Source organism: Pelodiscus sinensis, chromosome 10 (genome assembly GCF_052426305.1).
Source record: "Pelodiscus sinensis isolate ZL-2025 chromosome 10, ASM5242630v1, whole genome shotgun sequence".
Taxonomy (NCBI): domain Eukaryota; kingdom Metazoa; phylum Chordata; order Testudines; family Trionychidae; genus Pelodiscus; species Pelodiscus sinensis.
The window spans coordinates 26,420,907-26,437,214 of record NC_143061.1 but is presented as its reverse complement, the minus strand read 5'-3'; the positions used below and the strand labels follow the sequence as shown (position 1 = coordinate 26,437,214).

Sequence of the window (16,308 nt, the reverse complement as noted above, 5' to 3'; positions counted from 1 at the left end):
CAAATTTCAACAGCATCAGCAATAAAACAGCTATTTTCCTGCATTTTGTTCAAGTCTTCAGAAACGGGCTTTAGAGTACTCAGTATGTGTTCAACATTTCTCTTCAGCCCAACGTTGAGAACTTTGGCTGTGACAGTGCCATATTTTTTTTCATGATTCTGTTCACAAACTGTCATCAGATTAGGTCAGTTATTGATGTAGTGCTCAAAACAGTCCACTACTGAGTTCCATGACACTTCTTGTGGAACAGTTAGCTCGATTTGTAGCAGAGCAGCTGTTGCAAAGTGATTGTTATGAAAGTATTTTGCAATTTCAACATTAGCCTTTATTTCTGGAACACTGACGTCTTTGGATAGGAGGTGCATCAAATGCTTAATCTGTTTAATAATTTCAATTAAACCAGTCTCACTAGCTGCAGCACTAGTGCAGTGGCTCAGGTGTAATTATGTAATCAACAGTGATTTTCCATTAGCAATTTGTGGTCCGCGGAAAGGTATACATTGAGCCAGGTGAGCAACAGGCCAAAAAGTTTCAAAACCACTGGTCTAACACCACAAAAATGGATGCGTGAAGAGTGTCCAGTGGTTAAGGCACTCCCCTAGCATGTGTGGGATTCCATTGCCTTATGAAGAGAAGGTGTTTGAATGTGGGTCTCCCATCCCTCAAGTAACCTAACATCTGGACTATAGAATCAGTCTAATTCTCTTTGGTCCCAGGCATATTTAATGTTTTAAGTCTGTAATAGAAAATGAAATAGATTCAGTAGGAGAAACTGAGACTAATGTGAGACTGTTGCAGAGTCCCTTTGTGAATCGAACCCTATTGTTTAAAACAGAAAACAAGCAAAGAAAAAAAATCCAAGCCGTTCAGTAAAGAGGCAGTTACTACAATCATATTTTAGGTTGGCTTGCATCTATTTTTTGGTCTTGGTACAAAAGTTATGCAAATACAACTTGCCATTTTTACCCATTCCAGCTCTGGAAAATGTGGCATCTTTGATTTGTGCTTTAAGTGCCTGCAAACTGAGGTTATACAAGGGATCGTAATAAGGGAGTAGGTTATCACCATTTAATGCAAACATAGAATTTTTAAAAATGTAAATATGTTCTGTTTTTGAACTCTTTATTTTTTAAATCTATCTTGCTTGTAGGGCTATCATCATATCTGGAGGACCAAACTCTGTGTATGCAGAAGATGCACCTTGGTTTGACCCAGCAATATTTACAATAGGAAAACCAGTTCTTGGAATCTGCTATGGCATGCAGGTATTAATCACAGATATGTTTGTCTACAAATATTTTATATCCAGGTCTTAATTCAGTCACTCAACTAAGACCTATCTATTAGAACTTTCTCATATATAACTTAAGTATAATTAATAGGATAAATAAAACTTTCATGAAGAATTTCATTTTAGTGTGAATGATAATTTTGAAAATATTGAGTATACTATATACAAACTCTTCTGGTCTCTGCCATGAAAATAGCACAAGAAAATTGTGTATTTTTCCTCTGACTCTTGCTTCTATTATACATTTATCATGTTTTTATTACTGAAATTAATGGCTATGGAACTTTTTACATTAGCTGGTATTGAAGAATGCACCTCTTCCATAAACAATTGGCATAGTATGCTCAATCAGTGGCTCATCTCTTTCTTTTTGTGTGTGTAGCACTCCTTAAGGCAGTTTTTCAGGAGCAGTTCTGCTAATAGAAAACATATAAACTGATTTAATGTCTGTTTGAAACTAGAAACTGAATGAATTGATGTTTTTACTACAATAATATCTAATCTTATCATTACCAATATAGTCACGAATCCTGCTATATCAGGTGTGTTCTTCAGAATGGTTGATTTTTTTTTCCCCCTGAAAATCAGTAAGAACTGTAGTTAACAAGAACAGGAAAAAAATCCCATGAAATAGAAAACATACACGGCAGAATATTTCTTCTTTAAGGCTGTTGTAACATTTCAAATCAGAATGAAGAAAAATTTTGTTTCGTATATATTTCTTTATTATTCAGAGTCTCATATAAATAAACTTTTGATCCAAAATGCATTTAGGCATTCAGAGTGGCTTTTCCCTGCCACTTATATTATAATTCACCTGTGATATGCATCCATTTTTTATTGTTTCAGCTGTTTATCACATAATCCTTCCAAGCCTAAATATAAGGCATATTTTTATTGGTAAATGTCAGTTTCATCATATACAAATTGACAAAATGAATTTTGATGAGTCGACATTTACAGGTAGGCAAAATAAGAGAGAAGCTGTTCAAGAACTTACTAGAGTCCACTAGTAGCAATACCAGTGCAGGAGTGGCATTTAGGTAGCTTTAACTTTTTTAATCTCAGTGTCTACTATCATCAGATAATTATTGTCTGACAACTCCGTCCCCGCCATTATGTCCTGCAGTTGTGAGAATTAAATGGATAAAAATCTTAAAAAAAAAAAAAAAAAAAAAAAAAAAAGCTTAAAACCAAACATTAATATTACTCATCAAAATTATAAAAAAAGCTGGCTTGGCAGAATTAAACCTTTATGTTCTTCTTATAGCCAAAATAAAGTTGTTTAAACATTATGTACCGGAGAAGTCTCAGATGTATGTATTGCTCCTTGCTTTCAGAAATACTGGGACCTAGGATGCATAACTTATTTATAGTAAACAAATGGCTGAAGAGCCAATCAATGAAAGGGATATTGGCTCTGTTATGATTTCATTTTACAAATTTAGATGAGGAAGCAACAGAAATACATAGAAAATATGTTCAGAAATAAGTATTTCTGCAAATATGATTATTCACGGGGACGGGGGTAGGGCAGGGGAAACTTTGTGCGCTTCCCCCACCCCCATACCAATCAGGGCTCGGGGGCGGGGGAGCACGCAAAGTCTCCTCCCGCCCTGCCAGGAGTGTGCAGTGTTTCAAAGTGCCACATGCTCCAGGTAGGGAAGAGGAAACTTTCTGCACTTCCCCCACCCCCAGGCCTTAATTGGCTTGGGGCCGGGGGAGTGGCAGGGCCTCCGTGGGCCAGATCAATCTGCTTGGCAGGCTGAATCTGGCCTGCGGAGGCCCTTTTGCCCATACCTGGTTAAGGATGTTAGCATGTAGTCATTTACACGATTAACTGATAAGCCTAGACTCATCAGTTAATCCTAATGGCTACAAGCACCCCTCCCCTCTTTCTGTCTCTGTATCAGAGGCAACAAGTGGGGGGAAGACAGAAGCTGGTGCCCACGGGGAGCCAACTTGTAAGCCAGCTCCATGCGCTTGCTGGCTCCTGCAGAGCTGCTTGTCCCCCTTCCACAGAGGCAGCAGCATGGAGGATGTCTATGGGGGACACAGGAATGGCACATGTAGGAAATTAGCTTTCAAGCCAACTCCCTGCATGTACCAGCTCCCGCAGAGCCTTGCTCCTCCCACTGCTGTTGCCGCTGTATGTTAGCAAACAGTTATTTTTGTAAACATTTAACCCCTGAATTTTTCAGCACTTACACGTTCACAAGCGGTGGGCAGGTAGGAGGTAGTGTTTGCAGTGAGCAGACTTTTAAGCCAGCTCCCCACAAGCACCGGCTCTTGCCTATCTTCCCCCACCCCTTCTCTGCTGCTTCTAATAGGCAGCAGTGTAGGGCCAGGGGAGGGGCATGAGTGGGTCCACCGGAGCCAGTATGTACAGAGAGCTGCCTTGAAAGCCCTCTTCTCGCGTGTACCGTCTCCCACATACCACCCTTTATGCTGCTGCCCCTCTATCAGAAGTAGCAGCACAGGGGGAGGTAGGAGCTGATATGCGTGGGGAGCTGGCTTTTAAGAGTGGGGAGACGGTTTTAAAATTCAGCAGTTAGATGTGTATGAAAATAATAATTTGCTAACATCCCTAATCCGTATAAACAAACCACTTAGTTGGTTAGAATAATGTGGAGCCAGCCAAATGCAGTAAATGTAATACCACCTTAAACAGCTAACTGTTTTGTGTAATTATATAAAATAAACTTTAAAATAATTGGGAAGAGAAGACAAAGTCACTGTCAAAGTCATTAGTTATAGTTGCAGTAGAAGAGTCCATACTTTGGTGCCTGAATGTGGGATGAAAATTCTTTGCCCATTATATTTGGAATGAAAATTTAGAAAACAGTCACAGGATTGAGAGAACTCAAATAAGATTAAACAATGATAGATGAATGGCTTTTTCCACATCCTGTCATGTACCAATATTAGGGAAGTGGATCAACATTTTCAGTTGGTTTATACCATTTATGGGTAAGAGTTGGCAGATTTCAAAAGGTAGGCATGCACAGTTAGATGCATATTTGTATACGCTTAACTAATGTGCAGGCAAATCAGATATTTGCATAAGCATGCAGTTATTTGTGACTGGCCATGTGTATTGGATACCTGATTTGCATGTGTATATAATTTGTAAGCACAAATATATGCATATAGTTTTATATGCTTAACTTTGCAAATCTAAGCCATAAATTGTGTTATAAGCAACGTTATAAGATGTTTCAAATGATTCCAAGGACTGATTCTGATACTATGGAGCTATGAAACAGTATGTGGACTTATGTCATCAATGTAAATATACATGGTAATGGAACTCCTGTTAGTTATGAAATGTTGATATAAATTTTCTCTAGAATATGTGAAAATAGGCCAATTGATTCTCTTCTAACCAAGTGCAAGGAAATGCCATATTCATTGGTCTGAAAAAATAAAAGGGGAAACAAAAATTGGTAGACTCCAAAGCCTGCCACTAAAGTTCTTGATTTCATAGCATTAATTGTATTGCGGCCTACCTAGACAGTTTATAATAGGAGTGGTTTCAAGTTGTGCTGGAACCACTCCTATTACAGGAGGCCAGCAGAAGAGAAGACTGATCATTGAATAGTGAGAAATAATGAAGGTTCTGACTATTTGGTAGTAATGTTCTATAACTAGTATAAGAGTGGCCTTGTCTTCAGGAGGTTTCAGTGACTTACAGTTTTTTGTGATGGCCAGACATTTTAAGTAGGAGAGCAAGGTGAATATATTAAATGGAAATGAAAAATCTTATATATTAAATTTAAAATCTTGGTCTTACCTTGAGGGTAGGGGTCTGGACTTGAAGATCTCTTGAAGTCCCTTCCAGTTCTAGTATTCTATGATTCAATGATGTTTGACTGTGGGAACTTACACGAAAAGGTAATTATAATGTTTCTGATTCGACAGATGATGAATAAGGTATTTGGAGGTACAGTGCACAAAAAAGATGTTAGAGAAGATGGAGTTTTCAGCATTACTCTGGATAACACATGCTCATTGTTCAGGTATGCAGGCACTTGTAATAACAAAAATGGAAGTGGAAATGCCATTCCAGAAATGAAATCTAGTGACAGTACAGACACAGGTTAAATTTGTAAGGTACAAAATGAAATTTCACTCATGTTTATGTGAAATTGCCTACCATTTGCTTATATAGCTTATTGCAACACTGCAGCTGCATATACAATTAAAATTAATGGCCCAGTTAAGCGCATGTATAGATATGCATTTTTGTATGCAGAACTTTAGCCTCTGTCTTTTTGAAACAGATAAGCAAACTCCTATGTCATTTTCTTGTTAAAAAAAAATCACGCTATACCTTACATATGCTGAAAAGGTTTGGGGGCTATATTCTATACTCTTCTGTCTTCCATGTATGTTACTTTGGAGTTTTCCTTATAGTTAGCTCTGTGATTTTCATCAACCTGAGCAAGGCTTTAGACATGGGCAACAGAAATGGGCTTTAGAAGGTACTTGCGCGAATTGGCTGCCCTGAAAAATTGATCCATATAGTTCAGTCTTTTCATGATGATATTCTGGGTCACATCCTTGGAAACATGACAGCACCTTTGAAGTATCAAATAGTACAGAGCAAGGATGTGTCCTTGCTCCTGTCCTATTCAGCATCTACTTTTGGATGATGCTGTTAGTTCTTTCAAGGATTGTGCGTTAGCTGTTGGTAACATTTTCAACCTCCAAAAACTTCAGGCTTGCACCAAAGTGTTCGCTACACCTATCCATGATGTTCTGTTTGATTATGATGATTGCACATTGTTGGCTCATTCAGCTTTTTCATCATTTGAGACTTCTGCTCACTGTTTTGTACTCACTGTGAGTCTCAAGAAGACAGAGGCTATGTTCTAATCTGTTCAGAAAGAGCCCACTACTCCAATGATCATTGAGCTGCTTCAAGAAGATTGCCTATGTGAAATTGGTGGGACAAAATTCCTAACACAGTGGTTCTTAAACCGTGTGGTATCATGGGCATGGAAGCAATGCTTGTTGTCTCCTATAGACAACCACCTAACCTCAAGATGATTCTTACCAACCACCACAGGACATACCACACTAATACCAACCCTGGTACCTTCCCTTGCAACAAACCCCGTTGCCAGCTTTGTCCACATATTCATTCTGCTGATACCATTATTGGACCTAACCAAGTGAGTTATAAGATCAAGAACACATATTCCTGCGCATCCAGAAATATAATCTATGCTATCATGTGCCGAAAGTGTCCGTCTGCTATGTACATTGGACAAACATCTCAGACACTTCGCCAAAGGATTAATGCCCACAAAACAGATATCAGACAAGATCACAAAGAGAAAACAGTTTCTTGCCATTTTAACCAGAAAGGACACTCTCTCAATGACTTGACCACCTGCATTCTGCTACAAAGACCTTTTACATCTGCACTTGAAAGGGAATCCTCTGAACTGTCATTCATGTTAAAATTCGACACTTGCCAACAAGGACTTAACAAACATTTGAACTATCTCACCCATTACCAAGACAGTTTCCCCGATTATCACCTCTAATACCATTAACTCACAAACATCCCACTCTCCCTACCTCTAATATCATCAATTCACAGACACTTACCTTCCTTCCTTCCCCCTCCCCCCGCATCCTCCTCCTGTTCTGCAATGTGATTTGTCCTTTTCATATTTGTTCATTTTTTTTAATTGTATCCTTTGGTATATATGGTTGTGACTACTTTCTTCCACTATTTTGATCTGAGGAAGTGGGTCTGGCCCACGAAAGCTCATCATCTAATAAACCATCTTGTTAGTTTTTAAAGTGCTACATTGTCCTGCATTTTGCTTCAACTACCCCAGACTAACACGGCTACATTTCTATCACTGTTAACAAACAGTTTTGGTGGGTTGGTCATTTTGTGAGGATGGATACTACAGATATACCAAAGATGGTCTTCTACAGCCAGCATGATCACAGAAAGCACTCTATTGGTAGTCAGTATATGCATTATAAAGATTTCTTAAAGGCTAACATGAAGTCATGCGGCATAACTCCAAGTAACCTGGAAATCATAGCTGAGGAAAGATTGTTCGGGTGGCAAACTATTGTACAGACTCTCGAGAGTCAACTTCTCCAGACGTTATAAGAAAAATATAGGGTCTGAAAAGAGTGTACAATACGCACCGATGGTGGATTTTTACATGACATCTGTAATTGGATTTGCTGATAGAGGATTGGTTTAGTCACTCGTCAGTGGCATCATAGTAAAGTAAATGAGATCCATTGATCAGCTCAGCCCATATTCATATATATCTTTCCCTAAAATATTCTTTCTTCCCTAGTATAAAGTTTTATCTTAGTTTTGTATTTACTTTTGGCTAATACTACTGCTAAAGTTTCAGTGAAATCCTATGAACTGGCAAGTTCTTTCTCTTTTGCTGGGAGAAGTTTTATGAGATTGAGAGTAGTTAACATTGAGAGGGAACGTGGTTTGCAAAATGTTTTCTTAGTTGACCTTGCTTTGAAAAAGTGGAGAATCTGCACCCTAGAGCATTAGTCGTCTGAACTAAAAAATTCTGTCAGCAAGAAGCTAATATATTAATATGAAATAGTATCAGAAAATATGTTGTGTGCTTAATTTTTAATATTTCATAATTTAATATATAAATAAAGTTAGATCTTCTTTGTACTTACACTGATTCTGTTTTATCCTGTGTTTAGGGGCCTTCAGAAGGAGGAAATTGTTCTCCTCACTCATGGAGACAGCGTAGATAAAGTAGCTGATGGGTTCAGAAATGTTGCACAATCTGGGAACATTATAGCAGGTATGTATTCTACATAATTATGACTTTTCTCTTGAGCCTTTTTTTAAAAGGGAAAGTATCAAATTGTGACATAATTTACGTTTTGTAAAAATAAGCTTTTATGAAACTCAGGAATATCAGAAACATTTCTCAATGTTTAACTCAAACATTGCAACATTGTACTAATAAAGAAAAAGTCTGAAATTGATGCAGATTGAATTTTTATTTTAAATGTTCAAGTAAGAAATGTTAGAAAAGGCATTAGGGAAAAGCAAAATAGTTTTCAATAATTCTTTAATATTGATTATCTAATGTGTTTAATTCACTTTTTTTATTTACTATTGTCATTTCAGGGCATTTTAACAGTAATAAGAATTTGAAGTAATAAAATACATTTTTCAAATCTCTTGCATAGAGGGTCATGGGGAAATTGTATATATGTTTGCCCTGAGAGTTGACTAAGAAAAAGTACTTTAAGTTGTTAACTCAGCTTGCAGCTCACTGAATGAAGCCACCTTTTTTGCAGCCAGTTGATTATAGGTTAGTTTTATGTGTACTAAGCTATTTTGTGAAATCTTAAACCGCTCATGTGGCTCTTAATTTAAATTCCTGAGTAAAAATCAAGGATAGAAACTTCTGAATTGTTGGAAGACCAGCATTCTGTAGAGTGGTTTCCATTAACCTCAGGTCAGGCACAGTGCTATATTTCATATGTAGCAAATCTTCAATACTGTCACCTGCAGGAGTACTGAATAGCAAACCTACTGTTGCCAATAGTCAAGATTACTTTTTTAAAGTACTTATTCAGCTTTTTAATAAAATTACAACTATATAACTACTATAGAGGAAACTGGCAAGCGTTTCAGATTCTCATTGTATAAAACTCCAATTCACTCTCCAAATTTTTGAAGTCTTTTAAAACATTGAGCAAAATTGAAAACCTAGAAATTTCCAGCACATCCAAAAGTTCTTGTCTAATTACTAGGGCTGTCAGTTGACATGTGTTAATGCCTGTGATTAACGCAGTCCAGGATTCATGCGTTACATTTTTTTTAATGTATTAATGGCAGGCGTTAATGCTGCGCTGCCCCTTTGAAGTGCCGCTGCGGTGCTTCAAAGGGGCAGCGCAATACCGGAGATCAGCTTTGCGGTGGCTGCTTCTTAGAAATGCCACCTGCGTGTATTTGAAAGGGTCAGTGAAGCCCAGGGTCAGTTAGGGAGTCCCCAGCTGATCCCAGGCTCCAGGCGACATTTCCCCAGAACCCAGGATCAGCTGGGGAGTCCAGCCCAGCTGACCCCAGGTTTCTGTGAAGTGCCATGTGGAACCTGGGGTCAGCTGGTCTGGACTCCCCAGCTGACTCCAGGTTCTGGGGAAATGCCTCTTGGAGCCCGGGATCAGTTGGGGAGTCCCCAGCTGATCCCGGGCTCCAGGGTTGCCCCTTTGAAATGTGTGCGGAGGCGGCATTTTAAAGGGGCAGCGGCAGCACATGGATCAGCTTTGCTGCCACTGCCCCTTTAAAATGTCACCTCCACACGTGTTTCAAAGGGGCAACCAGGGAGCCTGGGATCAGCTGGGAACTGCCCAGCTGATTCTGGGCTTCCTGCGGCAGTGTAACCCAGGTTCTGCTGTTGTGGGAAGCCCAAGATAAGCTGAGAGTCCTCAGCTGACCCTGAGTTCTGCTGCCGCACGGAGCCCAGGATCAGCAGGGAGTCCCCAGCTGACCCCAGTCTCCACAGCAGCTGCCCCTTTGAAATGCCAGCGGTGGCATATTAAAGGGGCATCTGTGGAGCCCGGGGTCAGCTGGGGACTCCCTGCTGATCTTGGGCTCCCTGTGGCAGCAGAACCCAGGGTCAGCTGGGGACTCCACAGCAGCTGAATGCGGGTTCTGGGGAAATGCAGCTGGGGAGTTGCACGGCTGGCCCTTTGAAACGCTGCCTTGGGATTTTAATGCAGCAGTGCCGCACAGCTGTGCGGTGCTGCCACTTTGAAGTACCCCTGCCTCCCCTTTGCTGCCTGTATCTGAAAGAGACAGCAAAGTGGGGGTCAGAATCGACTAGTCCACTAGTCAACTAGTCTTTAACTTCCCTACCGGGGATCAGCTGGAGTGCCCAGCTGATCCCCTGGCTCCGCATTGTGCTGCACTTCAAAGGGGCAGCATTGCATGGAGCCCGGGGTCAGCTGGGGACTCTAGCTGATCCCAGGCTGCATGCAGCGCTGCCCTGTTGAAACGCGGCAGCGGTGTTTCAAAGAGGAGGCACACACGATTAATTGCGCGATTAATCGAGATTAAATTTGTTAATTGCTTGACAGCCCTAATAATTACCTAATCAGTGTTGAGGTTGAGCAAAGTATTCTCTTTAGAGAAGTTTTCCAAGTTCTGTAAAATACATATACTGGTACTAGCAGATGTACCCAGCATTGCTCAGGTCCTTAACTGTAATGTTTGTTTGGTTTTTTTAATTAAAAGGAAAATGTACATGCTTTATTTATGTGATTGTATAGGGTATGGGGTTGGAAATGGGGGTGGGGGCTCATGGCAGGGAGTGCGGGTGCAGTAGTCAAGGCAGGGGGCTGGGAGGTATGGGGGGGCTCAGGGCAGGGGGTGGGTGTGTGCAGGAGTCAGGACAGGAGCCTTGGAGGTGTGGAGAGTTCTGGGCAGAGGATGGGGGCTTGGAACATGGAGTGATGGGTACAGGATTCAGGGTAGTCGGTTGGGTGTATGTAGGGCTCAGGCTAGGGATGGGGGGTGTAGCAGTCAGGGCAAGCTGGGAGGTGTGGGGGGCTCAGGGCAGAGGGTTTGGTATATGGGGAGGGCTTAGGGCAGAGTGGGGTGCAGAAGTCAGGGCACGGGTTTGGTTGTGGGGGGTGCTGGAGTGAGATGAAGTGTGGGAAATTCAAATCCTGACTTCATTTGCAATTTAGATATGTCTAATTTATATCCCTCTTTAGGGAGATGAGGTAAAACTGCATAGAAAATGCCAAATGTGGAAAGTGTAGAATTTCAGTTTGGCATCACCTGCCAAGTTACTGTGTGAATATCTTCATTGGGCGAGCAAAGGAACTTCATAATAGAAACCTCTAAAACACATGTTATATGTAAAAAGTGAAGTACAGTAGACTTCCGATAATCCAGCACCTTTGGGACCTATCTGGTGCCAGATTATTGGATATGCCGGAGTATCGGGAGGTACTCCAGCGGGGGGGCTGTGATGGGTCTGCTGGGACCCACACTGAGTCCGGGGGGTAGGCGGGATACGGCGTGGCGAGGGGCAAACCCTCCGCCGTTTTGCAGGAAGGCGGGGGAAGCTCTGCGCTGCCACCGAGAGTTTCCAGGAGGGGAGCGGGCTTCCCACTCCCCACTCTCGAGACTGCAGTAGTTATAGCCGAGTAGGAGGGTGAGGGGTGACACTGTGGGACCAACCCGGCAGCACCCCAGCTCCTCTGCTCCGCCGCTTGTCCGCCGCTCGTCAGTTTCAGCAGCGGCAGCAGCGAACTTGGGGAAGCAGCTGAAACTGACAAGGGGTGGACAAGCGGCGGAGCAGAGCAGCTGGGGTGCTGCCGGGTTGGTCCTGCAGCGCTGCCCCTCACTCCCCTGCTCGGCGATAACTACTGCAGTCTGGAGGGTGGGGAGCCCGCTCTCCTCCCGGAAACTCTCGGCGGCAGCGCGGGGCTTCCCCCGACTTCCTGCAAAACGGCGGAGGGTTCACCCCTCACAGCGCCATTCCCCACCAGCAGCTCCAATTGTCCGGCTGGCCAGAGCACTTCCAGGATCCAGTTGGTGCCAGACTATCGGGAGTGCCAGATCACTGGATGCCGGACAATTGGAGTTTTACTGTATTAGGAATTTTTATGATCAATTTAGTGACTATTACTTTTCAAATATTTTGCTATGAATTAATCTGCCAGTTCAGATCTGATACAGTATACATTTTAAAACTTGTATTTGACCTTTTCATGTTGTTGTTGTAATTTTTAATGCCTTATCTCTTTAAATCAAGGTATAGCAAATGAATCTAAAAAACTGTATGGAGTTCAGTTCCACCCTGAAGTTGGCCTTACAGTGAATGGAAAAGTGATACTGAAGAATTTCCTCTATGATATTGCGGGATGCACTGGTACCTTCACAGTAGAAAATAGAGAACTTGCATGTATTCAAGATATCAAGGAGAAAGTGGGTTCATCAAAGGTCTTGGTAAGTAAGTTTATAATAGGTTTGTAACTTCCAGTCTTATGAATAAAACTGACATTGGTAGTTATGCTGATTACCTAAAAAATGAAAATTTTCATGCTTCAGGGTATAAACTGGCCAACAGTTTAGGAAGCTCATGTGGCACAGTTTGCCTCTATTACTTTGTTTAGCTTTTCATTTTCCTTCAAAGAACTGGGTATAGTGTGATAGGTAGGTTAGTTGTCTGTTCTGGTTACTGTTGCAGTGTTGTTGTAGCCATGTTGATCCCAGGGTATTAAATACAGGAGACCGATGAGTTAATATATTTTATTGGACCAACAGAACACGTTGTTCTGATCATGGTAATTCTTATATTCAGTCTGAGATTTTAGCTAACTATCATTCTCCCATAAATGTTTGTACAAGTGCAGTTTTTTTCTGACCCTAATCTAGGTTTTACTCAGTGGAGGTGTGGACTCAACAGTGTGTACTGCTCTCCTGAATCGAGCTTTAAACCAGGACCAGGTCATAGCTGTACACATAGATAATGGATTCATGCGCAAAAGGGAAAGTCAGTCTGTGGAGGAGGCACTCAAAAAGCTTGGAATTCAGGTCAAAGGTGCTGTATTTCATGTTGCTTATACTTAATGTAAATGAAGATAGTTTGGCTAATTTTCTAAAGAAAAATACATAATCTTACAAGTAATCACAATTTTATTGTCTAATGAAACTGATGTGTACAATTTTGAGAAATTAAATATAAAAAAGGAATAGTTATTAGTAGCCCTGAAAAATGTACTGTTTTTATTTAATATAGGTTGAATTTCTCTAGTCTGGCACTTTCGGGACCTGGTTGGTTCCGAACCAGAGAATTTTCCGGAACATGGGAGGTCAATATTGTCTAGCATCATAACCAACACTTCTGCTACTTACTGGGGTGTTAGAAGATATTTAGGGGTAAATTAGAGCTAAATAACAGCATAGAACACTGAAAGCCAGGACTGATGGCTATAAACAAACTTTATGGAACCATAGGAAACTTGGTCATACCCATGATAAGTGTACATCCAGATAACAAAAATCATTCCAGACAATGGATATTTCTGGACAAGAAAGTTCTGGATTCCCTAGAGATCCAAACCAGAAAACACTACACTGTGCTAGTCATCGTAGAAAAATCACATAGAAAAACACCATCTCAGACCCAAAAAATTTAAAATTTAAGTTTCAGTGTACAGATTCTAACTCACTGAGTAGTACTTTCCACTGATGACTGAAATATGATATCCTGCACTGAGAATTAAACCACTTCACCAGTGCCAAATATGTGATTACAGCTATTGAGGCATTGTATGACAGCTGGCATCTGCCTCAGTCATCAGTTCCTTTTCTTCCACTGGCAAATGAATCAGCTGCCTTCACTGGTTGCAGTTCTCTATTCATATGAAACAGTTTTTTCTTACTGAAATATTTAGCTTGCTGTTCTCTAGCTTATTTTTAAGCCACTTTGTGAGTGTGATACCTTTCTTATTTTCATATTTTTTAATAAACAAGTTTCTTTTGCAGGTGTATATTGTACCAATGGCTTCTGGGCAGAAACCTACTTATTTATTTTAACCTATTTTCAGTTACAATCAGTACATATTGAGATATCAGACGGTATCCTTTTTTGTGCAGTAAGATTTTGGCTTGATTATCCTCAGAGATATGATGGGATCAGAGCAGACAAATGACTCATGTCAAAGTTAGGCAGTGAAATATCCTATCATTCATACTATTTACATAAAATCATGTAATTCATTAGTAACTTTTGTATATTAATTAATTTGGCAATAAATAGTATTGTGTCTAATATCTCTTATGTTCAGATTGTCAAGGCATCTGGTAACATGGTATATGTTAGGCAACACATTCATTTAAACTTCCAGTCATGAACAGTGCAAACAGCTATAACCTTTATATCTTCCAACTTTTCACAAAGAAAACCTTGCCCAGAATAGTCTCAGCTTTGTCCATCCTTAGTAGGGGTGTAAAATCCCTATTACTTAGTTAACTGGTTAAATTTAGTGTCAAGCTGGAGCCCCTTTTGCACCACCAGGAACGGGGCTGCTCCAGCTAGGCTGTAGTGCCCTTGTCTGCTCAAGTCCCCAACAGTTAATCACAACCATTAAGGGTAATGCTTACTAGTTACCCAGTTAACCTTTCATATCCCTAATCCTTGGTAATTATAGAGTGGAATAGATTAGTAAGGGAGGTGAAAGAAAAACCTTCACCTCAGACAATCCTGTAATGAGTGAGTGCTTGAGTAGCCCTGTAAAATGCAGAGTGTCTGAAGATGACTACCAAGTGATCTTTTTCAAGTCATAGACTTATTTTCTATAATCCTGTTTAGTATTGTATATTGAGTTTGTCAATACATTCCTGTATTTTGTGCAGTGGTAAATGCAGCCCATTCATTCTACAATGGTACAACAACTCTGCCAATCTCTGATGAAGACAGAACTCCCCGAAAGAGGATTAGTAAAACTTTAAATATGACTACAAGTCCTGAGGAAAAAAGAAAAATTATTGGTGACACCTTTGTGAAGGTAATTATTTTAGCATTTAAAAGGAATGCTGTCATTTAAATATATTTTAAATGCAGTCTTACCCTGCTGGTTAAAATATCTTCTTTTGAGAGAACCATTCTCTGGAAGTGTATGCTTCAGGACATCAGCTGTCAGGTATGTTTTGACATGCAGATGTTGGACATAGGTGAGGATAGAACATAAACATCTTGCTCCAGAGCCAAGGCCTCTACCACATAATTTTAAAGAGAATCTGTTAGCTGAAGCAAAATTAGGTCTGTCGCTGATCACAGGGTGATGGTCACAAACAGTTGAATATATGTATTCTGTCCACTGTGCAATTTATTGGCTGAGTCATGTATAATGGCTAATGTACATTACACAAGCTTTAACAATAACATACTTTTACTAAATCGGAAATTACTAAATTGATAGTTAATATCTTGGTTTTGGTGTGTTTTTATTACTGTCAACTTGCAGCTATTTTCAGTTTTGTCTTATCATTAATGATGCAGGGAGGATGTTTACGTAGCCATGAGCAATGTTAGTATTAGTATTAATTCAAGTATTTAAAAGTATTTTTTATTCATCATTCACCTAAATACATAACAGACAAATGTGTGGCAAGATTTTTGGCTTTCCCCTTTGAGGAATAAAATATTATCAGGAGCAGTCGTCTTATCAGTGGTCTAAAGCAGAGAGGTTTGCAATATTATTTGATCAACGTAAAACATTTATTTTTCCCTCTACATTATAGATTGCCAATGAGGTAATTGGAGAAATGAACCTGAAACCTGAAGAGGTCTTTCTTGCTCAGGGAACCCTAAGACCTGATCTCATTGAAAGTGCTTCCCTTGTTGCAAGTGGCAAAGCTGAAGTAATCAAAACTCATCACAATGACACAGAGTTGATCAGAAAACTGAGAGAAGAGGTAAATAGAAATGATGGTATTACATTTATTTTATATTCGTGTAATCCAAATCTGAAGTTAAATGTGGAAAAAACAGAAATAGTGTATATATCTTCTATCCATATAACTCTCAACACACTAGGGAGACTTTGTACAGAGACCAGTGTGGCAGGGCACTATTTTGGGTAGGGCCTTTAGGTGTTTTTTGTAATATATGTTTGGTTGTAATTAATTTACTCTTCTAGCTTCCTAGTTCCCTTAAAGTAATTTTGGTGGGTCGATTATTTGAACAGTTCTGAATAGTTTGGAAAAATATTTACAAATGGTCAGTTTTGCTTTTCATCATTCTTCCATTTAAAAAGTGTTTCACAATAACAGAGCAGAAACAATACCATGTGATTGAGATAGAAAGCTAGTTTGAAGAGGCTTCTCAGACAACCTAGCTCCACCCCACCTGCAACTCATTAATCAAGAAGGAGTTTGTCTGCCTTCTCAGCGTTCATTGTACTCACTTTCCAACAAAATTTAGACCCTCTCTAAGGTAGCCTGGACTCAAGACCTGTGAATAAAA

At 40.2% G+C, this 16,308-nt stretch overlaps 1 protein-coding gene across 2 annotated transcripts in view; it reads left to right on the top strand.

The window, feature by feature from the left end:
• Window positions 1-16,308, top strand: part of GMPS (guanosine monophosphate synthase) — a 74,356-nt gene that overhangs the window by 17,624 nt on the left and 40,424 nt on the right. For both annotated transcript variants that reach the window (XM_075937754.2, XM_025184864.3), the window contains exons 3-9: window positions 1,151-1,265; window positions 5,213-5,310; window positions 8,009-8,112; window positions 12,091-12,284; window positions 12,714-12,879; window positions 14,697-14,848; window positions 15,585-15,758. In XM_075937754.2, the coding sequence (XP_075793869.1) occupies window positions 1,151-1,265; window positions 5,213-5,310; window positions 8,009-8,112; window positions 12,091-12,284; window positions 12,714-12,879; window positions 14,697-14,848; window positions 15,585-15,758 (1,003 nt within the window). The remainder of the gene's footprint in view (window positions 1-1,150; window positions 1,266-5,212; window positions 5,311-8,008; window positions 8,113-12,090; window positions 12,285-12,713; window positions 12,880-14,696; window positions 14,849-15,584; window positions 15,759-16,308) is intronic.